The sequence below is a fragment of the Lathamus discolor genome, chromosome 12, assembly GCF_037157495.1.
Source record: "Lathamus discolor isolate bLatDis1 chromosome 12, bLatDis1.hap1, whole genome shotgun sequence".
NCBI lineage: Eukaryota > Metazoa > Chordata > Aves > Psittaciformes > Psittacidae > Lathamus > Lathamus discolor.
The window spans coordinates 4,306,261-4,333,567 of NC_088895.1; the positions used below are offsets into that span (position 1 = coordinate 4,306,261).

A 27,307-nucleotide genomic window follows, 5' to 3' on the forward strand; every position below is an offset into this window, starting at 1 on the left:
CCGCTCCCGGTGCTGCCGAGCGGCTTCTGCTCTTGTTTGTAAAGCAGGCCGCGGGAAGGCTGCGCTCCCAGGAAAGCTCTGTGGGCTGCAGGCCAGGTCCTCCTGGAAGCTGGGAATGGAAGGCACCGCCAGCGGCTGGGTGTCGTCCGCAGGAGCGTGGGATGCCGGGGAAAGGCAGTATTTACGCTCAGTGCCTGTACCACCCCGGGGCAAACGGTGCTGAGAAACCCAGCATGGCGAGGACAGCCGGGCTGCCCGACCGCTGATTCCCGTTGCCCGTTCTCTGCGCTTGTGCTACTGGGAAGAGCGGTGCGGCCGATGTGGAAGCGCTGCAAGCAGCCGCGGCTCGTTGACACATGCACCCGGTGCTGAGCAGCCTCCTTCCACGCGTGCCGCACGGGAAAACGGCTTCATGTTTCTCAGCTGTAACAGCTCGCACAAAGACAGTGAAATACACACCAGTGATACCAGAAAGCCTGTACTGCTTTTGTGTGCACAGAGAAAGAGGCGGCTTGGCATTGAAGACTCAGGATGTAGAAAGATCGAGCAACTGTAATAAAATTCTCAGTGCTTTTTGTGACGTCTCTGAGATTTCACTGCTCCAGAAATACTGTCAGCCCTCAAACTGACATGCTGATGTTGGGGACAGCACACAGATCTTCTGAGCGTAAGGTAGGATGGGACCCGTTGGCTGTAGCAAGTGAGAAAACATACCAGACACACAAGATTCATTAAATATGTAAAATGTATTAGACAAAAAGCATCAAATTCCCTCACTTCTGGCAGGGGAAAGAACACGTGCATCTCCTCTGCCTGCACCTTTTGCAACTGCTTCATACGTACATTTGGAAGGACAAGTTCCAAGGATAACAAATTGGCATTATCCAATCCAAAAAGGCATTAAATGTTTAAAACCTGAAGGCTGCATGGAGGATATTCTCTTCAGCGCTCTTACCCAGCTTGCCTTGGTGGATCTTGCATCTTGGCTTGACTCTTCCAGCCACCTCCTTCTAACTGGCTGTCAGTGGCACAGGGATTTCTGCAGCAGACTGTGACCATGTTTCAGTTTGACTATTTGCTTTCACAGATGTCAAGCACCAGATGCTTCAAAGCTTGTTCTGCTCGAGCAGATCAGGCAAAGTTCAGTGTGGGCCTGCTCTGAAGTATGGCAGCTCCCAGAAACAGGATCCAGAAAGGAACAGATGAATGCATGTCACCTACCAGAAATAGCTGTATGGTCTCCCACCTTTCTGCTGTGGTACTGAAAACAGAGCAGGGAAATGAGCAGAAGCTCTTGGAAATGGCTCTTGCTGAACAAAGGCAAAAGGCCAGACAGGAACTCTGTCATGTAGAAATTCCAAGGGTTTTCCAGATGTAATTTAATCCTGAATTAAGATACCATTGGATTAAAGATACAAGTAAATCCAGGAGAACTGATGAGAAAAATACTGATAAGAAGATCAAGGACTTGGATTCCTGATATATGTATGACTTCTATAATTAAGAATTTTAGGAGGGGGGCTGTCTGTACCATAAATATCGCATCATGTTTGACAATCATATGACTTAGATCATGAGAAAGTGAATAAATCAAAGTGATTTATCCTCATGCACACCATGAGAATGAACTGGCAACCAGGGCACCAGGTTTTTCTAACTCTAAGCAGTTATAGGCTATCATCTACACTGAAGAAATAAATGTTACAATTGTCACTGGGCAGTGACAATATTCCCTGGCTGTGTTGTCATGGCAGTAACTGTATCTCTTTTCAGATTGCTTTAATTATCCTATGACACCCAGACAATAGTGTTCTGAGCATTTCTTACTCCATTATAATACCAAAAATCAACTTCTTTTTATTACTTTTTATACTGAAATTCTTTTGACTCCAGACATAGGTGGTGACCAGTCCACGCCAGTCCAAATTTCACAAGCTCATCTTTGTTTTAATCAGCATCTGGAGGATACCGCTTGTACCTCTGGGGCCTTGTTAACTTCTGATTAATCGGATACTACACTGAGATGCCAGATTTTTGCTTGAATGCTGAAGCTGTGCCAAACTGCGCTGCTTTACTGCCTTGTGGCAAATCAGAAAGCAAATACATTGCCTGTGCAGGTAGGACACCTTTACACCATGTGTCCTAATGTTATACCAGTATCATAGAATCATAGAATCACAGAATAGTTTGGTTTGGAAAAGACCTTAAGATCATCCAGTTCCAACTCCCCTGCCATGGCAGGGACACCTCACACTAAACCATCCCACCCAAGGCTCTGTCCAACCTGGCCTTGAACACTGCCAGGGATGGAGCATTCACGGCTTCCTTGGGCAATCCATTCCAGTGCCTCACCGCCCTAACAGGAAAGAATTTCCTCCTTATATCCAATCTAAAGTTCCCTGGTTTAAGTTTGAACCCGTTACCCCTTGTCCTGTCACTGCAGTCCCTGATGAAGAGTCCCTCCCCAGCATCCCTATAGGACCCCTTCAGGTACTGGAAGGCTGCTCTGAGGTCTCGACGCAGCCTTCTCTTTTCAGATACTATCTTCATCTTCACCTCAGCTACAAATTTGCCAGTGTGATACATCAATGTGGGTGGCAATTCCAGCTGGGCTGCTGGATGACCACTTTGAGATGGGTTCTGCCAAGCCTATGTGCTACTGAAAGCAGTATGAAGGCTCAGAATAGCTGGTTTTATGTTGTTTATAATTTCCTGGCACACGGTCAACCTTCACACTAGAACTCTGGAGTCTCAGGCCACCTGTGAGCAGACAGGCCTCAGACCTTGGTCTCTTTCTGATAGGCACCAACCTCCCACTCCTGCTTAGCTTTTCACTTGTAAGGCTCACATTTAGTGGGAGACCATGGTTTAGGATACACCAGTTCTCCACTGTGTAAAACAACAAGCAATTTTCTGCTGGTTTCTGCCTTGGTGTCCAAGAGGTGCCTTCTCCATCACCTCTCTCAGCTCTGACCCACTCCTGCGGACACCAAGTCCCCTCCTCTCCCTCCCTTTTGTCCCTCTCCCCATCTGTGGTTTCTGACAGCTGTGTAAATACCTTGGATAGAGCTCTCTGTTCCCATCCTGGGAATGCTCCTCTGTTCAGACCCCAGCGCTCTGCACACACATTTGAACAGTTCATTTCCCTCAAAGCCGCTGCCTTCCATCCTTCCTTCCCTGCTTGGGTCGAGCCCTTGTCGTTGACAATACGAAGCTTCCGCGTCTCTCAGAGGCAGCCGTTCGGACACGGCCCCCGCAGCCCCTCACGATGAGCAGAACAAAACTGCAATAGAAACAGAGCAAGTGGGGGTTACGGTGGCGGGCACCGAGCCTGGCCCGAACGCACCGCGGCTCGCACCGCACCCGTTCCCTCGGTGAGGTCACAACGGGCCGGGGAGGCGGGTCGGGGGGCTCGGGGCCAGGGCGGGCAGCCCGGCGGCTCTGACCGGACCTTGCCGGGAGCCGCGCTGCCCCTCGGGGCACCCCGCTCGGGGCCGAGCCGCCACCGCCCCGTTGCCGAGGCACCGCCCCACGGGGCAGCCCCGGGCGGGCGGAACGCGGCCGCACGGCCCGGCGCGGCGGCGGGGAGGCCGGTCCCTTCCGTCAGGGCCGGGCTTCCGGGTGATCAGGTGACGGCGGCCGCTGGCAGGGGAGCGGCTCCGCGGCTCGGGGCTGCTGCGGGGGAGCAGCGAGACCCGCCGGTGAGCCCAGCCGAGCGGAGCGGGAGGGTGCGGGGAGCCGAGCCCGGGCGGCGGTGCGAGGCGTGCGGGGAGCGGGCCGGGGCCGAGCCGTGCCCCGGGGCCGCTGGAAGGCCGGAGCCGCCTGCGCTCGGCCGAGACGAGCGAGCCCGGTGTGCGCAGCCTCGCTGCCGGAGCTCCGGCCGGGGCTGGCCGCGGCAACCAGGGCCCGGCGCCGCCTGCGAGGGGTTTCCCCTCGGAATCCCGCGTTCAGCGGCCTGCAGGCGTCGGAGCCCCGGCCCGGGGCAGCGCCCGGCTGGATTAGGGACACGTCGGGCTCTAGGTGCGGCCGCAAAGCGAGAGCTTCGGGTACGTGCCATTATTGTGCTTTTTCCCTTCTTAAACCATATCGTAACCGCTTTATTTTCGCGTTGTGCTGCTAACCGGGTTAGCCCACTGGAGGGGTGTTTAATGTTTTACATAACGCCCAAACCAGGAAAACGCTCCAGCAGTATTACCCAACTGGTTGTATCAGTTTTTTTCCTTTCCTTTGGACTTTATGAGGTAAGAGGATAAAATCTTTGTCTGAAGATTAGTGCCGCATTTTCTTGCAGTCTATACTGTAGCGAATGGCTAAACCAAAGAATTCCTGCAATCGCTTCGGGTTTCTGGTAGTTTGTAACAATGTCTCGCGTTGGTGCAGTGTATTGAATCCTCTGAGTTGCCATACGGGCCTTTCAGCGGGGCTCTTATCCTGGAAGCAGTAACTGTAACACACGTAGGTTGCAGAATCCCAGTTAATGAAATGAGGCCAAGCAAGGGCATGCTGGTCTCTAGGGCAAATGGCTGGTTTGGCAAGAGCTGGTGATCACAGGAATGTGTACACGGGGACCACTTGATGGCAATACTGAGAAGTGGGCAGGTGATGTGGCACAGGCTATAGGAGGTGGAAAGATGGACTCAGAAACTGCTTCTGAAGTGTTAAAATGTAACATGTTAGGGGGGCAGAATAGAGTGGAAAGGCAGTGAGAGATAAATGTGTATTTAATGATTAACAGGATGGCTTCAGTCCTGTATTTGCTAAGAATGTCAAAAAATGACTGTCAAGGAGTAAATGTAATTTTTTCTAGGCACTGTCAACAGCTGTCAGCTAAGGTTACCTGTTCATTTTACTTGAAGTCCAGGTAATAATTTAAGAATCAGATTGTTGTTAAACTTACGAGTGGGTGTATTTATATAAACTCTTAAGTAATATTTTTAGATTTAGATGGAATATCTGATGTTAATACTCCTTTGATAAAATTTGTCCTGTGTCTGACAATGGCACTGGTACTGTAGCCATAAGAAACATAACCCATCGAGTTTTCCTTTTGATTTAAATGGCAAAAGTTCAGAAACTAAATCAGCCCTTGAGACAGAAACAGATTAGTTTTGGATTATTTCAGTTTCAGTAATCCTACATACAGTAAGAGTCATTAGGAAGAAATATGGAAGTGTCTTTCTAGTGGAATTTTACATCCAGTAATGCTCTTTTTTATTTAATTGTTATGTATTAGAACACCTATCCTACAATTGCTTCATAAACTAGAAGTTAATGTCATCTGTATATTCCCTCTCTGTCTTTCTGGGGTTGATTTATTGTTCACCTGCTTTGTTTCCAGTGGGTTTTTTTGTATTCTTTAAGGTGGTGGAAACTCCCCCATTGTGTCTTTAAGTGTTTCTCTTGTGTTTTTAGCCAGGTCAAGTGTACTTTGGCAAATGCAGTCATTTCTCATTTGCCAAGTTTCAGAATGGGATCTTTTACTGGAGCCACTCAGCTCGTTTTCCTGGTGTGCAGTTTCTCCCACTGGATTTATAGATTCAATTTTTTAAGTATTTGAGTAAAATTTTTACTGCCTGTTATCTATACACAGCACATAGACTTTCCTGCACTTACTTCTTTCATGGACCTCCCGTGCTCTCAGTTGTGAAACTTTCAGGTCCCAGTGTGCCATCTGCTTCTCAGAGCTCCAGTTTCACCACCTCTTTCATCCATGCTTGTTCTTTACACAACTCGGTGGGATTTGTGCTGGGTCCCTTAACGAGTATCTTCACTTCCATGTCTTCTTCATGCTCCAGAAGGCTTTTTTATTTCGGAGGACTACTTCATAATGGGTTCTTTGTTGTTTAACTCTTCATCTGTTGCCACTCTTGATTCCTGGATGTAATAAACATCAGTGATTCAGTCACTGTCAGAACAACCTGTTGGGATATCATAGGGGTCATGATTTAAAGGAAATAAATAGCTAATATAAATGGGTTTTAAATAACAAAGATACTGTTTTCTTGTAAATATCTAAAGAGCAAAAAAGCAGGAAATAAAAAGAGAAGATCTTTGCATGCTTGCATCTAGATCACAGCTGATTTTTATATCCTTTCTCTTGTTTTGTTTCCTACTCATCATGTGTCTAGGGTTGATTTGGAGACCTGATGTAAAGGATGAAGGTTTACAAACCTAAATAGGCATCTCTAAATTCCGTTTACTTAACACCAAAATTTATGATGTATCCTGGTGTACTCACAGTCTTCCTTCTGAACTCTAAATGAGAATGAAAATGGGGTTAGTTTGGCTTGTTGTGTTGGTTGTTGGTTTTCTTTTCAGTCTGTGGTTTGTTGGGGCGAGGAGGGGGTTCCTCCTCTAAAAGGTTTTGTCTCAGAGTTTAAGTGTAGTCCAAGTGACATTTCAACAATTTTGAGCTTGTTCTCCACTCAGAACAAGTTGAATTTGCAGTTGAACTTCTACTTCGGGACTCACAGACTATGCTCACAAGTGACACAAAATATGATTACCAAGTGTAAGTTTAGTCACTGATGCTGTTTCATGCTTGCTGCTTTGTATATGCGCAGCGCAATTTGCAGCTGAACAGCCCCCAGCAGCACGTGTTTTATTAAACAGTATTCCATGGAGCTAATGTCTGAGAGGGCTTCTCAGAAGTTTTAGAATAAGATTATTTTTATTGTTGTGGTTTGATACATTTTCCCTGATATAAATTGCTTATATCCTAATAGGTCATTGGGCCCGGTCAGCCTATGGAGAAATAATTAGGAGAGGATCCCAGTACAGCCTAAAGAATGGCCTGCTTCTGGGACAGTAGATTCATTATGATCTATGTTCATTATGCCTATTATGATTCTTCTGTCTCAGCCATCTGTATTCCATTACATTACTATATTCCTATGGATTTCTCTTAACATCTTTCTTCAGACCTTAATGATTTGTGTATATTTTTTTTAAGTTACTAAAAGACAAAGAATTTATAAGTAGAAGTTTGTGAAGGTACACATTTTATCTTTGTTGACGAGTCTCCACATTTCTGGGGTTAAACACATGGAATTTAATTAGGAAAAAAGGCCTTTTTTCCACACTGGTTTTAAGGACAGAAATTCATTCATTTGCCTCTTTTACATAATTCTCTTTCATTAATGTCAAGATACAAAAGTCAGGCGTTTCTTGTGCCCATTCTATAAGAAGATGCTAGGGTTTTTTTACAATGTGTTGAACTCCTGCGTTTCAATTTTGATATTAATTCCCAGCAAGGTCCAAGTTGGCAAGTTTTCAAGCATTAAACTACTGAGCAAGACAGGCTAAAGATTCTGGTAGTAAGGATGTGTGAAAAATCTAAGTCTCTTTAGCTTATCGTTTGTGGGTTGGCAGCACTTCCATCTGCCTTGAACTAACATGAGGTGTAATTTTATACAATGAACTGCTACTGGGTGTAAAAGAAGTCAGTGTGAAAGCTAAGAGCGATGTGTGTACAGCATCTGTGAATACAAAGTTGCCCTTCTGGGACACTTTGCAAAATGATGTAACTGAGTGAAAAAGCTCTGCAAAAATACATTTCACTTGTTGTAATTGAGCATCTCTGCTGCAATGCCTTAATGAGGCTCGAGTATGATTCTTTCTTGACCACACAGTGGGATTGTATTGTATGAAAAAAGCTGTTGAAAGCAATAGCTAGAGCTGCTGAGGTTTTATTTTGCTGCCCTGCACCTGTGCTTCAGCACTGCTACAAAGAGGGGACACTGAGGAAAGCCTTTAATGCTTCTGGGTAAGTTTGCCAAGAAATTAGCTTCTGAAAAATTCAGGTCGCCCTTTTAAAATGCTTAACTGTTTGTGTGTTTGCTAAAAGTTGAGATAATCACTGTTTCTTTCTTACAACTTTATCAAGTTATTATTTAATACTATTTATTAATACTTAACCAAATATTCATATCCCTGCAGCAGCAACTTGATGTCAGGTTCATGAAAAGCCCAGTGGACTATTCTAAATTGTTTTGGTGAATTAACTTCTGAAAGTACTGAAACCTTTTAGTTCCCGGACAAAAATCTTGTACTGGTGAAAGTACTTGTTTCTGGAAATGGAAATGCCTTGGGCTGAGCCTCAGAGTTTTAGGTACTGTGGAATTTGCATTTCAAGGAATTAGAGTGTAGAGGTTGTTCTTTGATAAAGATGATGATGTTAATGAGAACCCAAAGCATGTAAGTAAAATTAAAGCCCATTGAAGTAAATTTTTACTACTTCTGAATTACTTCCAGATTAGAAATGTTTGACAGTCATATCAACACACTGCTGTGATAACAGCAATATACTGCTGATGAGACAAATCATGTACTAGGCCACCTTTGCTTGCCATTATTATCACTGTTATTCCAGACTAATGAGCACTGAATTTAAAACTGCATGAAGTCAGTATGTCCAGATTGTGGATGGCTTTGTGATTAAATCCTGTTTCAGACTGCATTCTCCTTTATGACTTGCATTGAATTTTTGGAGGAGTTATGACCATGTGAGCTCATTTATGAGAAAACACAATGGGTTTGTTTTGTCTGTGGATCTCAGTTGCTTATCAGTAACTTTAAAACACAGCTCACATATCAGCCAGGTCATACTACAGGGCTTTAAAGTAGCTTAGTTTGCCAAAATATATCTCTCTTGGCTATGTTAAACTAAGCCCATCAACAACAGGCTTCTATTGCTTCTTAGATAAATCACTACCAGTTTGGAACAGGATGAGAATGCAATGTTATAATCAAAAAGTTGTTTGGTTGTTGGGTTGTTTGTTTTTTTTTCCAGCCCCTTCTTACTGCTTGGATTCCAGCAGGAGAAGTTTCTTGACCTTGTGTCTGGGTAGTTCTTGAAGATGGCCAGCAAAGGACCCACGACTTCTACATCAACAAAGAGCTCCAGTACTGGAGGGACCAGTGGCAGCAGTAGCAGTAATGGTGCTGGGGACAATACTAATCAGGACAACACTTTTGAATGTAACATCTGTTTAGACACTGCCAAGGATGCAGTTATCAGCTTGTGTGGACATCTCTTCTGGTAAGTACTCAGCCCCCCTCAGATAAACCAGAACACTATCTGATCATGTAAAAGCCTATGATTTTTATAAATCTAAGACATCAAATAAAATGGCTTGTATAAAATTAGTAAGGACCATGGGTTTGGTTTAGGAGGAGCCTGGGTTTGCTTCTCAACTGTTTTTCTTTGCTTGTGTTCCAGGGAGTGGGGTTCTTGCATCTTAAACTTCCTCAACTTCCTGTACTTCTGGATTATTTTGTAAAACAAACAAACAAGCCCCACATAAGACAGTGTTCACTGACACTGCTTGGTTATGCGTGCTATTTTGTGCTGTCTGGTCTAGCACAGGTATCTTGTTCGGACCTAAATTCCTTTCTAGCCTGTGCATACCTAAACCTGCATCTGACATTAGGTCGTGGAGGCCAAATTGTAGTTCTCATGTTTCCTATAAGCTTGCTCTTTTTTCCTTTGAAACCATAAAAAAAGATGAAAAGCTTTTTACATGTGGGTTTCTCTTTTCCCATGGTCCTGCGGGTGTAACACTGCCTTTTCAGTTCTTTGGTCTGACGTTGGAATATATCACACAAATACAAGAAGTGTGCAGCATTTCTTACATGGGTAACTTGGTCTAGAACATACTCTTTCTTGAATGTTAAGAAGGTATTAAGGATTGACATGGCCAAATGGGGGTTTGGGGGGGGTGGGTTATTTTACACAGTAGGCTAAATTGTGCTCTTTTTTATACAAGAGGCCTAAAAGAGCATTTCTATATAAATGTATGTAATATCTGAAAATCAGGTGCTTACTCTAGGAGATGGAAAATCACTTGATGATGGTATGTTAAGATAAAATTAAATTATTGTACAATAGGATGTGAAAGAATGAAACTTTAAAAATCAGCAAGTGTCTGTCTGAATAGTGTTGTCAAGACCGCTTGTTGCTGTATTAATTTAATCTTAAGAGTAGTTCTATGTAATGGGAATTTCTCTGCCCTGAGCCACTGGGTCTGATCTCAGTATTTCACCCTGCTCTGAGCATCAGGTTGGACTGGAGGCCACCTGAGGTACCATCCACCTGGAGGTATTCCATGATTTAGTGAACACGGCTGATGTTTTACCTAAATCCCTCTTACCTAATTTCTTTCAAGATCCTGAAGGATCTTTACTGATTCCTTCCTCATTTGCATCTTAGCTCAGGGATGTCTTTTCATGGTATTAGAAGAGAAAATTGTACACTAAACACAAAGATTAATTAAGCCTCTGTATGGGCCTTTGGTATGGATGAGGGCCCAGGAATCAAAGGTGATATATAGAAAATCACATTAGCAACTTAGATCACATAACCTGAAAAGACGAGTGGAGATCCGTCTTGGGCTGTGTTTTCAATTATTTTAATGGGAGGTTATGGAACTAGCCCAGCTGGATTCCAGGATTTTGTTGTCTCCAAGCTGTGCTATCTGCGGTACACTATACATCTGTCAGATCGACTTGTCAGTAACTAATTCTGTTTTCCCCTCTCTTTCTGCTCTGTGAACAAATTGTCCTGGGAATGCTCACAGTTGGCCTTGTTTACACCAGGTAAGACAGGTTTCCTTTTACTTTGTCTTTCGTCAGCTCCTGTTACTCAATAAAGCCCTTGGTTCTCTGGAGTATGCCCCTCTTTTCAAATGCTCTTTCTCTCCAGGGCAATCACAACCTGCTACTTCATGCACAACACCTTGCAATCTGTTCTTTCAGCATTGCATCCCACTTTTGAGTTTCTTAAATACTGGGTATTCCCAATTTTGCAGGAGAATTACTGTAGGCAGTTCACAGGGGTTTACTTTGCAGGCTTAAGTGTTGAATGTGTTTCTCTTGAAATATGTAGTGGTTTACATTGTGGCATCATTACAGAAAACATAGATGAAAGGAGGGTATCCACACTCGGCCTATGCAGGATTGTTGGTTCTGTTTATTTCTTCCTATTTTACTTCAGTGCAGTTCTGAATGTGTACACATCAGCAAGTGGTTTGTACCAGAACAACAGCCAAAGTGCCAACTCCACTCTGGAGAGTACTTGGTACTTAGTAAAACGTTTTGCTCCATGGCTTTCTGAGAAATTGCTGAAGTGTCTGTGCCTGGCTGCAGATGAGGTTTGCATGTTGTTATTTACATGGTCTTTTACTGGTTTTCTTATAATTTACTTTCTTTTAGTGGCTAGAGACCAGGCCAAACAGACAGGTGTGTCCTGTATGCAAAGCAGGAATCAGTCGAGATAAAGTTATTCCTCTGTATGGAAGGGGTAGCACTGGGCAGCAGGACCCCAGGTAAGAAACCTAAATACAACTATTTCTGTGTGAAAACTAAAGATGAAACTTTAGTTTAAGGTCTTAAGATGAGATTGTCAAAATAATGGATTCACAATGTGAAATACTTTGTTAAAGGACAGATAAAACTGCCATTTCTGCCTGATATTTCTGGCCTGGGCTTGCACGCCTTATTTCTTGTTCAGCTGGCAACTTATTTTAATTGGGTGTTAATTATCAGTTACAAGTGTCAGGTTGCAATGAATGTTATCTGACTGGACAAACTTACCTAAAACGTTCACGTCCTCAGTTTCTAGCCTTTGCAATGGGACTTTGTTATTCAAAATGCAGTATCTTGATTCAGTGATGTGATTCATAAGCTCGGTGATCTATTCACTCACACACTGCCTCCAGCTCTGCTGCAGCATGGCCCTATGTTTGTTCTGGTTTATTAGCCAGGGTAGTGCAGATACTCTTGGCACATATTAGCACTTGAGCTAATTTCACAACTTCCTGCAGAGAGAAAACTCCGCCACGACCCCAAGGACAGAGACCGGAACCAGAGAACAGAGGGGTACGTGAAAAAACAAGCTCGAGCAGATAAGTTGTTTTTATTGGTGGTGGGATTTATTCATCTTGGAGGATTTAGTCATCCTGTGTGAGGATCCTAAGGCTCACAGCTCTTGCTCATCCCTAGCTTGTTCACAAGTAATTGCTAGCTGCAGTGTGCCAGAAAGCTCCATTCCCATAGTACTCTAGCATCCCAAAGAATGGGCTAACTTGAATTGTGCTTCAGAAGAGCAGACCTGTGTGGCATCACTGGAAATGCTCTTCATCCCTGATTGTTCTCCATACACAAATACAAGGAACACTTTGCTTTGAAAATTCTTTGTGGAAATACATTTCCATCAGACTATACCTGCCTTGGAAATATGTAATCTGTATATGAACATAGGTTTTTGGCACTGACACCTGCTTCTAGTATTTCTATGGGATGTTACTGTACCATGGCATTACAAGCATAAGAATGCAGCTATCTGTTGGATACATGTTAATACAAAGAGGGCTCTGTGGTTTTGTTCAGGAGATTACATAGAGTGAATGTAAACAGCAGCTGGCATAGGTTGAACAGACGTGGGAGTAGCCAGTAGGACAGACCACGGTGTTCTTCAGCACAATGGCAGTGAGCATGACCTGATGAAACAATTGCATATTTCCATGTAACTCAGCCTGGGATCCTTGGGGAACATTCATATACCTCGTGCTTCAAGCAAACAACTGCTGGGAATGATTAAGGAGCATTTCTGTATTGAATGCATTGGGAGCTCAGTTGTTCTTTCTCGCTGGGGAGTTGCCTTCTTATTAAATCAGCTGCTATACCTTGTTTGAACCTTTTAGCTGCTGCTGCCGTAAGTCAAAGTAATCTGGTATGAAGACATAGTGATGCTGCCCTCCTGTTTCCTGCAGGCAAAGCACCTGCCATGCAGAGTGCTTTGCTGTCCCTGAGAGTTAATGGCAAAATGCTTGAGGAGAGTCACAGTCAAAAGAGTAACTCCTGAAGTCAAGGATCAAGCCAGAAATGTCTGGCTTTTATTATGATCTTAAAGGTCTCTTCCAATCTAGTTGATTCTGTGATTCTGTATGAGTAAAATCACATTTGTCCTCCCACTGTTTGGAGGTGATAGACCAGAGGGTTTTTCAGAATTGCTGTCACTGTTTTAATTCTGCAAGGAGAGGACAGTGTGCTTTACACACTGTGGATTACGGAATGTGGCAACTCTGAGCTCTCCACAGTTTTGGAACATGCCGTGACTGCTTAGACTGTTATACAGTTTGCTCTCAAGTAGTACACTGCTTGTATACAGTAGGATTCATCTTGATTCAGAAGACTTACCTTTTGACTTGATGGGGTATTTTAGTCTGGATCCTATAGGGGTCAATGTTGTTGCATTGTAACTCTTCCTTTTTTCCTCCTTTCCTTATGGCTGGCATTCCTGCCCCAGATGACTTTATCTGCCACCTTAATTAGAGTGCCCCCGGTAATTTTTTTTTTATGGTTACTGTTCCTCTCTGTAATCCTCTTTGCATCCCACTGGCAATTTATCACCTCACTGTATGCTTAGATTATGCACATGTATTGTGAAAATCAATGCAGCTTATATTTTTTACAATGCCTTTCTTGCAGCTACATGGCTCATACCTATTAATACAGAATAATATATTGTTAAGACATTCTAAATAGAATTGTTAACGTTGATTTTGCTGTTGTGTCAGATATCTGCTATTTTAAGTTGAGAAACATTACAGAAATGCTTTTGTTAATTTGTGGCCTTCAAGAAAGAACTGTGGTCCCTGGTTTTCTTTTTCTCAAACTTTTGGGTTGCTCTGGCAAGTTTGATACTGTGTGAAACACTTTAAGCTGAAGAGAACTAAGGAGGTATCTAACAGTAGTGTGGAAGACTAGTTGCCAGACAGCATGATACTGCCTCAGCCACAGGAAAGCCAGTGAGAGAGAATGTGTCTGCACTTCTACAAAACACTTTGAGATAGGCTTTAAATGATTGGTACCTTTTTTCTCTCTGTTGCTTTGTTCTCTGCAGGGATTCCAGGGCTTTGGGTTTGGCGATGGTGGCTTCCAAATGTCATTTGGAATTGGGGCGTTTCCCTTTGGTATATTTGCAACAGCATTCAACATAAACGATGGGCGACCTCCTCCAGGTACCACGCAGCCATCTTCTCCCAGAGGCCTGTCACAAACAGATGTTTGTTACAAACTCCTTCGTAGCTTTTAAACAAATAGCTTTCTAAATGACAAAACTTTCTGAACAGTTAAGTAAATCAGTGTTGTAAATAGAAACGCAAAATGGTTTGCTGAAGGCATTTCTGAGAGGACAGCAGAACTGGAGAGGGACAGTGGCACTGGGTATTTCTCCCCTTTAATTCAGATGCCTCCTCTGGTAATCCAGCAGACTCCCTCTGAAAAATGAGACAAATTGGACTAGGGTTTCTAATAATAGTACTAAAAAGGAGTCAGTAGGGGTAAATGAAGGAGACCTATATCTTGAAAACAGCAGGAAAGGACCATTTCCTGAAAGAGGAGAAGGGAAAATTTAAACCGTTTTAAACCCCTTTGTACCACAAAATAATGACAGCAAGGATTGTTCCTTTTCCAGAAATTTATCTGACAGTCACCGGTATTCCACAAGAAGTAACTTTTCTGATGAAATTATTTCACTGATTTTAATTAAGAAAAAACAGCTGGGTTACTCCAAGTAGTGGCCTTGCTCTCTAAAACTGAAGCAATCCCCAGAAAACCTCCTCCCCATCGACAGTGTAGACAAACTAAGTCTGCCTGTTTCAAACAAGAACCTACTTTTCTTCCCAGGATTTTCTTCCTCTAGCAAATTTTCTTCACCATGTCATATGGCATCAGAACTATGAGAACATTCTTCATGTCACACCTGTGTTGCCAAGGACCTGTGCTGTCCTAGGGTCAAATTAACTTACCTATTAACTATACCTGAGTGTCCGCTGAAAATGTGTGTGGAGCTATGACTGAGCTAAGGAGTATGTAAATATATCCTGTTGTAATAGCCATCATTTAACCACCTCCTTTATCTGCTTTTCAGATGTGAATTCAATGCAGCAGTTCTCGAAATGCACAGCTTGAGCTTTAGAGCTTGTGTGCTTTACATTAGTTCTCTTTGTCAAGGCACCACATGCAGCTTTGACCATTTTACCATTCCCTTATTCAGAGATGTTTCACCTTGATGGGGAGGAGTGCTCAGGTAGAGGTGGTAAAGCTCCTTAGGCTGGAAAGAGTGGACTTGGCTAGCTGTGAGCAGTGAACTGAGCAGTCAGTTTCACTCAGCACTGTCCCCAGAAGTACTCTGAGCAGAGCTGCATGTACTGGAGCACTGGGAGCGGCCTGCTGCTATTAGTCATGAGCAGGTTTACCACAAGTCTGCTTCAGGGAGCTGATGTTTATCTTCCTTCTGATCTTCCAGTATAGCTGGCCAGTCTGAAATAACAGCAGTTTCTCACTAAGTAGATTCCTTGCATATCTTTCAGTTTATGAATACACTGTGTTCAGAATATATATGTTCAGAATACACACGAAGAGGAGGAAGGAGCTGAACAGTTCTGTTTTCCTTTCTGTTTTCCAGCTGTTCCAGGGACTCCTCAATATGTGGATGAGCAGTTCCTATCCCGCCTCTTCCTGTTTGTGGCTCTGGTGATAATGTTCTGGCTGTTGATTGCGTAATTTTTTTCCATTATTCTATACATTCATGGCCAACAAGGCACCTGAAACAGTTACAAACTGCATCCCCATCCCATTTTAAATCTCTTGGTGTCTGGTTCCGTAGCTAACTGTGGGCTTCAGGAATTGGTGGTACTACAGGACAATGAGGAATCCCGCATGTTGCACCAGAGTTGGAAATTAAACATTGGTTAAAAAGCATATTTCAGCTCAGCTGTTGTGTACAACAGGTTACTGCCACAAACCACGGGCCTAGCTTTGAGCTCCACTCCTAAAAGGAGTGCTGCTTTGAAATCCTGTGCCAATCAGTGACACCAGGTTTATGTGAAAGACAGTTGCCCCAAAGGTAGACTGGGCAGGTAAGGAAACCTCTGCAGTGTGACCAGTATCTCATGCTTGGATCTGCCTGAGCTGTGGATGTTATTTAATGTCTTCACATCAACATCCAGTCTTCTTCAGGAAATCATCTGCAGCACTGCTAAGACTCTTTGGGCACAGCACGTGATGCAAATAGAACCAGGCCTGGAACCTGGTTTCTTTTCTTGCTGTTATGTCCCAGTGTGATGGGAAACCCCTCCTGAAGAGGTTCTCATGGCTGCAGTTTCTTAAAGCCTGAATTTGCTGGAGCCAGACACTGGAAGATTCTCTCATCGTGGAGCTGGGTGGGGTTGCTGAACAGTCCAAGGAACTGCCTCATCCAGCCCAGTTCCTCACTGACAAAACAGTGTTGTCTTCCTTGGTTCTGCGCAGCAGCCTGTGGCTGCACTCCTGGATAATCCCCTCACAACCCTGTCACTGTAGCTACGTTTATTCTTCCCAAGTCTTTGAGACTTTCTACTCAAGGTTGTGTACTCCAAATAAAATCCTATTACAGATCTGAGATCAGCGTGTTTGGGGAGAGGAACAAAAGGCATCTTTATGTGAGCTTTGAGGTTAAACTTGTCATACTGTAAAATCAGACAAGAGGAAGAATGAGATCCTGCCTTTGCTAGAACATGATGCAGTAGAGAACATTTGGAAGAGCTTTTCTCTACAGGTGTGTACAGCTGCTCCATGCCACAGCAGAATGGCTGTACCACACGAGTCTCTGCAGTACCTACCAAAGAAACTAACCTGAAGTGCTGGAGGAGACCACAACTATTTATGTGCTGAGGGGAAAATAGTTCAGAAGGTGAGCACTTGGTAGCTGTTTTGGAATCTTGTTGGGGACACAGCTTTAGGGACTACTCCTGATGTATTTGTGTAGATTCTTTCAGAACAGCAGATAGGAGAGATTCCCTGGCACAATGAACAGCTTTCCTATTCCTCTGAAAAATGTCAGTTTTTTCTCTTATTTTTAGGTCGTTTTGATTCAGATCGCTCATAGTCATAATTATTTCCTGCAGGATGAATATTGTGACATTCCTGGCAATAGACAGCCAACTGACAGAACAAGTCAACTCATAGAAACTTTGTTTTAATCGCTAGGGTTTTTCTAGTGGATGGATGAGGTTCCTCGGCAAGGACCCCTTAATTGTTGTAGAAGCTTATTTATGTCATTATAAACTGTTCACTTTTAGTATTGAGACACAGGATGTCTGCAGTTTAACTTGCCTACCTCCGGAATTCCATCTGGCAAGTGGAATGTTGCAAAGCCTCAGCGGTGTTTTGCCACATCTTGTCGAATTCATACCTGCCTGTTAGTCCGGCAGCGCACACTGCTCAGCTATAAGTAGTTGAAGCAGCGCCTCAGCTTGGGTGGTGCGGCACTTTGGAGAAGTTTCGCTGCTTGTGCATAGGGCTCTTCTCAAGTGCGGAACTCGGTAACGGGGACCCTTTCGAGGAGAAAGGCTGGGTTGTTTCTCTCTGGCGCTAGTACAGAGCCGCGGCTTGGACCGGCTTTCCTGAGCAGGCAGCACCCCCTGCTGATGAAAAGGGGAAGCTCCGGTGACAGTAAAGGATGCTTTTGCTTTCACGTTGAGGAGCGATGCTAACAGCGGAGGTTGGTCGGGAAGCAGCAGCCCCTTAAAGCCTTTCTCCGAGAAAGTGGACAGAAAAGCGACTGTAACAGGTTCAAGCGGTACTGAAACTGATTTAACTAACATTATGTTTAATAATACAGAATTTTAATGGTTTGGGGTTTTTTTTCCATCTATTGGTGAGAGGCACAATGGATTTCGACAGAGGTGGCTACAGAAATATGACTAAGAGTCCTTATTTTCTGCAATCCAATAATGAAATAGTCTGAAAGTGTTAACGCTTTTGTTCCTACCTTTTCCCTGGTGTGCTTTTTGTATTGTACCACTTCCCCCCTCGTGCTCAGACTGCACACAGCCCGTAATGGCTCGTTTAGTGCATTACCATTACTGTTCACTAATTTTCACTGTTGTGAAAGTGATTTAGAATTAAAAAAATGGTTTTACATTGACCGTACTGCGCCGCCGTTCCTTTGTGCTTTGCGGACGGACTGAGGTGAGGCGCTGCCCTCATCCCTGCCTCGCGGACGGGAAGCGGCAGAGCCCGTTGCTGGTCTTTGCCTCAGGAAGCGGGAGGGCTGGGGCCTCACTTCTCCCTCACCGGGGCAACGGGGCTGCTCCACCGGCGGCAGCAGGACCGAGGGGACCGTGAGCAGCGGCCACTAAGGCCGCGCCGGAGGCGGCGCGGGTGTAGGCCCCGCGGGGCGTCCCGGTCGGTCCGTCCGTCCGTCCGTCCACCGCCCGCCACGGCACGTGGTGGGAGGGGCCGGGGTGTGCGGGCGCGCTGTCATTGGTCCTAGCCGCGGATGGGGTGGGACGGTCACCAGCGGAGTAGCGCGGGGATTGGCCTGCGGCCGTGAGGGGGGCGGAGTGCCGATTGGCCTGCGGCGAGGAAAGGGGCGGGGCGATAGCCGCCTTCGGGGCGGGGTACGGCGCGGAGGTAGCAGAGAAGGGAAGAGGGGTGGGGGGAGCGCGCCGGCGGTCCAGGTGCGGAGTGACGTGACCCGCGGCGCGCTCCGTAGAGGCTGACGTCAGGCGCGGTCTAGCCGCGGGGCCGGCGCGGGATGGAGGAGCCAGGTGAGCGGGGCGGCCGGTGCAGGGCCCGGGGCCCGACGCGCTCCCGTGCGGCGGAGGGCGGCTGCCCGGCCCCGGCCCCGGCCCGTGAGCGCGGGAGCCTGCTGGGGCGGGGCGGCCGCGCCGGCCCTGTCCCTGTTGTTGTCCCGCGTTCCCCGGCGGGGCTCGGTGCCTCTCTCGGGCCGGTGCCTGCCGGGGCTGCCGCCGCCGCCGTCGGGGGATGCGCTGCAGCTGCCCGCCGGCCGCGCTGCGGCATTCCTGCCGTCCTGCGGGGGCTCGGACCTGTTGCATTGGTCGTGTCCGTTCGCCTTTCCCTCGCGCTGTTTCCTGCCCTGCTTTTTTCATTTCCGTCACTTCTGGATACTCCAGCGATCCCGTGCATACAGCGCTGTTCATTTCCGTTTGGGACCTAATCGGCCTCTCCGGGCACAGCTGAACAGATGCTGCACTGCAGCTGGAAGTGAGGCTACTGCTACCTGGAGTTCGGAAGCTAATGGGTGAAGCTCTGAATGATCCTTGTGGAGTTAGAGCCGTTGCTTGTAGCCAGCTGTGGTGTAGTCGTTAGCCATTAAATTCCTTTAAATAGGATCTGCTGCCGGTACTCACATTTGCATCTGGTGCTCGTGGCACAGAGCCGGAGGAGATGGAGCTGCAGGAGATGGCACTTTGCTTTCCCGAAGTCCAGCTGACTTCCAGGGTTTACGCTGTTCCAAGAGGAGCGTGTTGGATGCCTGCACATTGAGGCACAGGCACACGTGGCTTTGCCTTTTATTCCAAGCCTGTTTGGTGTGCTGAAGAGCAGTTTGCCCTAGAGAAGAACATGGGTAGCAACAGCTTCTTCCAAGTTTCTCCTAACCCTTGTTCGACTGTGCAGATCTGAGCTCAGGGGCAGTTTTCTGTGTTCCAGATAGCAGGAGGGCACAGACACATTCCAGGTGTGGAGCTATGCAGTAGCTGCTTACACTGACCGCCCAGTTTGAATGACTCCTGTCCAGCCATAGAGGCTTGCAGAGAGGTCTCTAGTTGGGTACAGCTGATCTGCTCATGAGGGCAGTGTTTTCTCTAACACAGCTATTTGTGCAAAGCGTTTCAAGGAGATCTTCACCTTGGCTGGTCTTAAACATTGTCACTGACCTACACAGTGAGGTAAAAGTGCATGGAAGGCTGCTGGCTTCTGTTTTGTGTAACTTCCAGGGACTTAACCTTGGTATCAGCTTGCCTGAACAACTACTGAGTTTTAATGTCCTTTGGGAAATGGAAGTCCGTGGTTAGTGGTTTTCCTTCTCCAGATATATTCTTTCCTTGTGCAGGCTTACTGCAGCAACCTTTTGGTAGCAGGAAGAAACAGGTTTGAGAAATACCCAGCTGTGTGATGGGTTCCTTGTGCCATCATGCGCTCATCCAGCTCCTTGACTCTTTCTTTGACATGCCTGTACAGCTGTTTGGATTTTGGATAGTATTTATGTGTGTGCCAGATGCTCTTTGTGAGCAAGTTTTCATACCATTTTTCATGCATCTAAATAACTTATAAAGAACTAAATAGCTCTCTCTGAGGCTTTATGGCATTTCTAACAGAAACTATTACTGCATTATAACAATTATAAGTATGTTCTGAAAGTGCAGTAGGCCAGTGGCTGCTAGTCTGGTGTTGGCTGCATGGTCTCTACAGGAATATTCATTCAAGTGTGTAATTCCTTCCTGGTAGTCAAGTTGTCTCTATGAATAAAGCTCGCCTTTCCTTTCTTTCAGTTCTGGGAAATCCAGTTAATTACACAAATGAGTGCAAACGTTACGTGTTGGGTCAGTAGCATGGGGGAAATAGTAATGTGGCTTCCTGCCCTAGTGCTGTGGATCTAGACCAACCTGCCTTCCCGAATTCTCCACTCTGCATACAGCGTAGCTGTAACTCAGCTGTTTTCTGTGAGAAGTCATGTTGCTTTCTCCTGCAGCATGTGAAGGAGCAGATGGTGATGTTAGATCTGGAGGAAAAAAAAGATATACATACAAGATGCCAAAGTTCAGTTTGGGAACATTCAGGGATTACAGACTGCCTGGTATTGGCTTAACTTTCCTTGTGGAGCCTTTCCTGTCAATTATGTGGTTCAGGGTTGTTCTTCATCAGGGGTGCAGCAATCCTTGTTTTCTCTGATGTAAACTCTTTGCTGTACATCACTTTATACCCAGGTGAAGAAGTCTGGAGGTGTCTAGGATGTGGGGACAGCATTGCTGCTGGTCAGCGCCTCTACAAGACTGTCAATGAAGCTTGGCACGTTTCCTGTTTCCGGTAGGTAAAACTTTAGCCCATTAAACTCTCCCTGTGTGGGTCAGCTGGCCTGGGACTGGTGGGTGCAGCACCAGCATTAACTGTGAGTTCTTGCTGTCACCTCTATCACCTGTTCCAAGCCTCTTGCTGAGCGATAGCGTGCTCTTGCTTGCTGCCCTTCAGTGCTTGCAGGAGTGCTCTGGAGCTGACTTTCAGTCCCAGTGAGAGTCTGACACTGCTTGGCAAAGTGCTGCCATGCTGACGCAAACAGGACTACAGATAAAGTCCAGATGAAAGCTCTGATTTACTGGTGGTGGCAGAAGCCATAGGTTGCATATTTGTCTTCAGCTCCATTCCAAAGTAGTGCCCAGGCAGTTTGGATAGCCTGCTGCCACTTCCATATGTGGTAGGTACAAGGAAGATATCCCAGTGTTGGGGGAAAACTGATACGGAGGAGGGCAATCTTGTTTTGCTTCCTCTCCCTTTCAAACTCTAAAGACATAGAAACTTACGAAACCTGTTGGGAAATGTTGCTTTCAGCAAGGACAAAAAGGGATCTCTGAGGTGCTTTTCTTCCTGGTGGTAAGAGGAGTGCCTCTCATTGGTATTTTATGAAAATTCAGTTGTCATGCTCCAGAATCACATTTCTGAAGGGGCCTTTATTATTGAGAGGGGTTGAGTACCTGCAGCTTCTACTGGCTTCTGTGTTGGCTTGAATCTGAAGAGGCTGATGTTTTGGCTACTGTCAAAGGAAAGAGGGAGCCCAAGTGTGGCTTGGAGGGATGTTTGCTGTGCCAAGATAGCCATCTACTGTCCTGGTTTAGAGAACTAAAAATCCCCGACAAAGTACCCCAACTTTGTTGAAGTGAAGAGTATGGATTTTGGTATATTAAAACTAAAAAGGCTTGTCACGCTGCCAAAGCAGTGCCAGCTCTGTTGACTTGCAGAATGCTGTTAATTACATGTTGATAATCACAATTACAGCTTTATATCAATGCAAACCACAGTCTCTTGGGTTTCTACTGGTTTGAGTATTCATGTTTAGCTATGTTGAGTCAGCTTGTCTTAATTCTGTTTTTCTCTTCTCCCTAAAGAGCTTGTATCCTACTGTTGAGCTTCCCTAGATTGTGTCAGTAGCCAAACCCAAAGCTGTGTGTCCTTGTAAGTCTGTCTTGCCTTTGAATGTATTTCTGTTGTAGGTCTTGATTTGCAAATGTCTTGGTGCATCTTGCTTTTGGGGCTGTTGGGGTAAATAACAGCAGATCTGAAGGCAGATCCTCATGACACTTCACAGAGGATTTGATATCATGGTTTATAACATATAATGGAAGTTTGGTGGGTTGTTTCCTTGTTTGTTCTTTACAAGTGAAGACACCAGCTCTTCCCCTGAGTTGTGTAATGACTTTGCATTTCCTGATGGGCTTCTCTTATGCTCTGTGCTTTTGGCTAGCTTTAGCACCCAGCTACGCTGCCATGCTGAATGAACAATTGGAGCCTGCAGTGAAGGAAGCTGCCCTTCCCTTTTTCCTAGTTCCAGAGTAGGGCTGTGCATGAAAACAAATATCCAGTTTGCACTCTGTTCTGTTTTCTTCTGTTATCCCTAAACCATGCTGAGCAGCAGTCTTGTGCTTGGTATCCAAAGCCAAACTTTAGAAAGCCTTCAAGGGTAGGAGCCTTTGGCAGCTGGGAGCTGTGAGTTCCGGCAGCTCTTGTGGAGTGTTTTTTACAGTCTTCCTGTGGATTAGCTGACTCCCTGGCCTGGCACACATAATTTCTCTAATGCTGGTTGGCACTGCTCCAGGCTTGTTAGCTCTGTTTATTCTTGGTCAGGCTAGGCTGCTGATCATGCTTGGCTCTGGCAGTAGCTGACGTACATGCATGTCCCTGAGGATTTAGGTTTTTTGTCACTTCCCTCCTTCCTCAAGCTGCATGTACAGGAGCTTTGTCTCTGAAACCTGTGAATTTTCTCTGCTGTGGCTGGAGGGACAAGCAAATCCCTATTCGTGTGTCTTGGATGTTTTAAACTGCTCTTTGGCCAGCTGGTCCTTACGCTCAAATCCGATGGGTTGGATCTCGCTCAGGAAGTTTCTTGGATGTTTCTGTTGCAATATCTGTTGTGAATTAACTCTGAATGTACTTTTGTGCCTCTGAATTCTGTTGAGACAGCATACACTTTCAAAGGTCATTACTTTTCGCTGATAACACAGTTCCACTGGCTTTGGGACTTTCTGCACAGAACTTCAAACACTACACCAAGAAAGGGAAAGAGAAGTGGAGTGGTATCTTTTTCCTTGGTCTGGATCACTTTTACCCAACGGGATTATTGGAAGGGCTTTTTTTTTTTACCTAGAGCATATTGTCCTTACTGCTTTCAGTCCAACTTTTTTCCCTCTTACAAAATAGAAGATACTGCCTTGAATCATACCTTTGAATAAACTATTGATACCTGGTATTTTGATGCCCATTGTTGCATTTTGTGTTGTTTGATTTGTTTTGTGCTCCCCCCAAGACAAATGAAATTAAAACCAATTCCCTCTTTCTGTAAGGGTAATCCATATTTAAATTGGAGTAGGATGGTTTGAGAAGACCCAGATACAGTTGCATGGTTTAATCTTAAGGACAGGGTATTTGTTAAAAATCCAGTTTTGATTATTTGAAACCATGAATTCGGATCAAGCTTCTTGAATAGGTCCAGGTGGAAAATGCTTTTGGATCCAGATGAAGGAAATCATTGGAAATGGTGGCAGGAATTCCTACCGTAGCAGGGTGCTTAAAAACTTTTCAGGAAGGAAGAAAGCTAAGGTTCAGTTCCTTCCTAACCATGAAAAAGCAAGAGGATGTATGTGAATATGGTCTATAAAATAAATCTAATTGAAGTGGCCAAGTAGCAGAGGCTTGCTGCAGGAATGTCAAACAAAAGCCAAACCCACTATATCAGAGAGAAACTGCTCACAGTAACTCTCCAACAGAAGTTACTGAAGGTGATGGATTACTGATGATTTCACAGTTACAGATGTAAAAATATACTCTTATTTTATACCAAAATCAACCAATTAAAAGCTGAAAAATCAGCAGGAGTTTGAAGAGCAGGGAAGCTCATCTTCCTTTTTCTGTGAGAGGAAAGGAAAGCAGAGAAATTCCGTATGAATCCAAGGTTTTTGATTAGTAGGTCTAAAGCACTGGCGATGATGGTGACCAGAAACAATTAATTCAGTTTGGACAAATATCTCCTTTTTGCTTCATACATCGCATTTTTATGCATATGCAGTGCTGCTGGACCTCGGGAAACATGCTCATGGCTTTCTGTATTTTTTTTAATTATATTATGAAATAGTTTGATACTAACTTAATACTAACTGTATGACTGAAAATGTAGGCTTTTGATATCTGTTCATTAAATATATATCTTTATATATATATTGAATAACAGAAAATATAAATATATATTGACTCTTTTTATACTGATCAGGGATTACATTATTATATTTAAGTAATTCTAAGTAGTAAATTGACTTTCCAGAAGATGATACTGGCTAAAATGAAAGAAGGTCTTGAATAGTTAAGAAACTGTTTGCACTTGTAAAGAAACCCCTAAAGTAATAAAACAAAATTGATTCTTTAAATCACAATAAAAATTGCTTTATTACCTGGAGTTAAATCAGTCCACCTGACAGATTGCTAAGGGTTCGAGTATTTGCACTCGTTTTGAGTGTATTACTTCATTTCTATTTGTGTTAACCTCTACTGGAGCTAGAAGCTAAATCACGAGGAGCGCTGTAACCACCAGAAGGCTGTTTTCTGTAAATGAATACTTGGAAAACTGGAAGGGTTTTGGCAGAGCGCAGGAGAGCTCCTGGCTCTGTCCCCTGCCAGGATTCTGAAGTGAATTTGAAATAAATCCTCCTTCTGACTGTTTCTCAGGAGTGGAACAAGGTTAAAAGTAGATTCTTCCCAGAATCCCTCGTCTCCCACCCGCTGTGTGCTCTCTGCAGTGGGACAATTGTCTGTGGACAGAAACCAGAACTGGATTAGCTACCCGTGCATCGAGGGGATGCCTCAGCTCCAGGCTACTGAGCAGAAAGAGAACCACTATTAATTTGCCAAGTCTAGTGGTTTGATTGTCTTACAAAGCCGTGATTTTTCTATACTGAATGGCATAGTTTGTGTGCTATAGAAATATCTTTTGCTCAGCAAAACTTTGTGAATCACTTTGATTCTTTTTCCATTTGGGGGCAGGGGAAGGCAAGAAGGCAAACTTGTAGTAAGAGTGTATAGAGTTATTCCTGTTTTGGGGGTTGCAGGATAAACTAGATGACTTCTGAGGGTATCTTCTAAATCTATTTTCTGTTGTTCTTACAATACCTACTGAGCTTCAGCTTAGTTTGAAGCAAGTAACTTCTATGGCTTAGAATTGATCATTCCTAACAAGCACCCATCACTGTAGGTTTTTGGTCTCCCAGACCATGTCTACTACCACTTACTTATCCTTAGTGTTAGAAGCTTCTGTCTGCTATCTTTGGAAATCCCTTGTTGCAATTTAAATTAATTTCTTCTATTCATGTTCACAGTGGGCATGGAAAACAAAGCTTTTTTCCCTTCTGTTCCTGCAATAACCTTTTCCTATTTGAAAGCAGCAATCTCCCATCAGCCTGTCCTAGACTGAAGAAGCCCTGGACCAAGTTTTTTCTTACAGACTCTGTTTCCTGGATCGCTTCTGTTGGTTCAACCTGTTTGGCACAGGCCTTTGTTTTCAAACACTGCTTCCTCCCCACAGACAACAGGACAAATAGATCTACAGTGACAGGGTGGGAAGCTCAAATGTTAATAACTAAAGGTGTGTATTGAGATGACTTTGAAATGTGGGGATGTTTGATGCTTTGAATCTTCTTTTAGCTTTTCAGCTGTGAACAGTCAGGTTTGTACACACAGCAGCTGAATTTGGGGGAGGTGGGAGAGGAGATCAGTAACAAAAGTCAGTTTCACTATAGTAGAAGAAGGAAGACAAGAATCTCCTCCTCTGTCTTCTCCAGTTTCTGGCAGTTACAGAAAGCTAATGATAGGGCCTCAAAGGTGAGAACCCTTCTCCACTAATCCTACAGACTCCTGGGAATGTCTTTTTGATGGTGTCTCCATCAGCATTGAAATTCAGCAGCTCACTATCAGATTTAAGGAGAAATAGTTGCCAACTGCTTGTTTGCACACATATCACCCCGTCTGTTCAAGAGCTTAAAAATCCAAAGGAACAATGAAGCATTTTGCAGGTGAAAGCAGACACATTCCTCAGGGGAGTATATCAGCTACAGGACACCAGTGAGGAGCCTTTATATTTAAGGAGGAGTTGGACATTCCGGTCTGGACTTTTTAGTTGACTTGTGCAGCTTGTCCTTTAGGGCACTGTTATCAGAGCATTATTATGTCAAGGTAACTGGAATTACTCACACAGCCCAGTATGTGGTAGGCTTTCCACATGAGTGAGACAGGATCCTTCCCCAAGGAGTTCCGCGGTCTGCACAGACAGAAGTAGCAGTGCATTACCAGATCAGAAGTCACTATTCCAAAACCATATATAACCTATGAAATTTAGGTTGAATTTCTTTGCTTTGCTTCTCAGCCTACACACATTCAGGAGGTCTGCAGCCATTAGGCAAGTATGGTGAAGACTGAAATTCTGTCTCCATCCTAACGCTGTACTTGGTGATGTTGGGTACCCAGTAGTTATCATTGTGTTGGTATGAAGTTCTGCTGCTGCTTATAAGTAAGATGCATTGATGGAGATCAGCTTCACTTCACTGTTCATTTTGGTTTACTCAAGAGCTGTGTGCAGGAGCTTTCACTCGGAGCTATGTGCATATCAAACAGTATTAGTTTCAAAGCTCAAGTCAGGGGCTGACTCTTTCAACAGCAGCAAAGCACGTGTTATGTGTAAGTGCCTTGGAAGTACAATGAGGTGTTGGGATTGTACTAAAGTATTTGGAATGCCTCCAGACTGCGCCCATGCTGAAACAAAGACTTGCTGCAGACTTCAGGCATCAAGCAGATGCCTCTTCCCCAGCTTATACCAGTCCCACACATACCTAAGTGCCTGTCTGTGCCAGGATAAATTTGTCTATCTTAGGGCTGGTAGATACGCTGAGCAATACATCTGTCTGTAGACATGCATGAACTGTGTAGTAAAGAGGGTGTCTGGATGTGCAGCCTAACCCCAGCTGGTTTAAGAGATTAATCACTGGAATATCACAATAGCTGTGGTGCATTTCTGTGGGGATAAAACTAACGGCTGCGACTTGGTTTGCAATAAAATTCACATTAAGTCATTGTCGAGGTTTTTCATTTGCTGGTTTTTATTTGCTAGTTACATTTTTCAGGCTTCTTACTGGTAAAAAAAATACTGTCCAAATCTAAACCGTAGCAAGGAAACATCACAACTGTGCTGTGATGGCTGCACGTTTGT

At 44.7% G+C, this 27,307-nt stretch overlaps 2 protein-coding genes and 1 long non-coding RNA gene across 10 annotated transcripts in view; 2 read left to right on the top strand and 1 right to left on the bottom strand.

Annotated features, from left to right (window-relative positions):
• LOC136020944 (uncharacterized) lies at window positions 1-4,007 on the bottom strand. Of its 5 annotated transcripts, none has more exons than XR_010615596.1 (3): window positions 3,059-3,603; window positions 956-1,385; window positions 1-691 (listed from the first exon to the last, which is right to left on the bottom strand). It is a non-coding gene; the product is annotated as an uncharacterized LOC136020944 (long non-coding RNA). The 5 variants fall into 5 exon arrangements; XR_010615595.1 differs by lacking the exon at window positions 1-691 and having other exon boundaries at window positions 728-1,118; window positions 1,222-1,385; window positions 3,059-3,600; XR_010615594.1 differs by lacking the exon at window positions 1-691 and having other exon boundaries at window positions 728-1,385; window positions 3,059-3,283; window positions 3,452-3,598.
• Window positions 3,576-17,972, top strand: RNF185 (ring finger protein 185). 3 transcript variants are annotated; one of them, XM_065692613.1, is made up of 8 exons: window positions 3,576-3,701; window positions 8,792-9,040; window positions 10,578-10,596; window positions 11,212-11,324; window positions 11,823-11,877; window positions 13,307-13,342; window positions 13,904-14,021; window positions 15,470-17,972. In XM_065692613.1, exons 2-8 carry the CDS (start codon window positions 8,859-8,861, stop codon window positions 15,565-15,567), a joined length of 621 nt encoding a protein of 206 aa, XP_065548685.1. In that variant the 5' UTR covers window positions 3,576-3,701; window positions 8,792-8,858; the 3' UTR covers window positions 15,568-17,972. The 3 variants fall into 3 exon arrangements, with proteins under 3 accessions (XP_065548685.1, XP_065548683.1, XP_065548684.1); XM_065692611.1 differs by lacking the exon at window positions 13,307-13,342 and having other exon boundaries at window positions 3,593-3,701; XM_065692612.1 differs by lacking the exons at window positions 3,576-3,701; window positions 13,307-13,342 and adding an exon at window positions 3,708-4,046.
• Window positions 17,973-18,448: 476 nt separating this feature from the next.
• Window positions 18,449-27,307, top strand: part of LIMK2 (LIM domain kinase 2) — a 31,955-nt gene continuing 23,096 nt past the window's right edge. Inside the window, exons 1-2 of one of the 2 annotated variants that reach the window (XM_065693001.1) lie at window positions 18,449-18,596; window positions 20,778-20,877. In XM_065693001.1, coding sequence (XP_065549073.1) covers window positions 18,584-18,596; window positions 20,778-20,877 — 113 coding nt within the window. In that variant the 5' untranslated portion in view covers window positions 18,449-18,583. Of the gene's footprint in view, window positions 18,597-20,453; window positions 20,648-20,777; window positions 20,878-27,307 lie in introns of those variants that run through there. The other variant, XM_065692999.1, reaches the window with a different exon arrangement.

Coding starts and splice junctions, on each gene's coding strand:
- RNF185 (XM_065692613.1), top strand. CDS start 8,859: ATGGCCAGCAAAGGACCCACGACTTCTACATCAACAAAGAGCTCCAGT. Junction 13,343..13,903: donor CCTTAATTAGAGTGCCCCCG/GTAATTTTTTTT, acceptor TGTTCTCTGCAG/GGATTCCAGGGCTTTGGGTT. Junction 14,022..15,469: donor CGATGGGCGACCTCCTCCAG/GTACCACGCAGC, acceptor TCTGTTTTCCAG/CTGTTCCAGGGACTCCTCAA.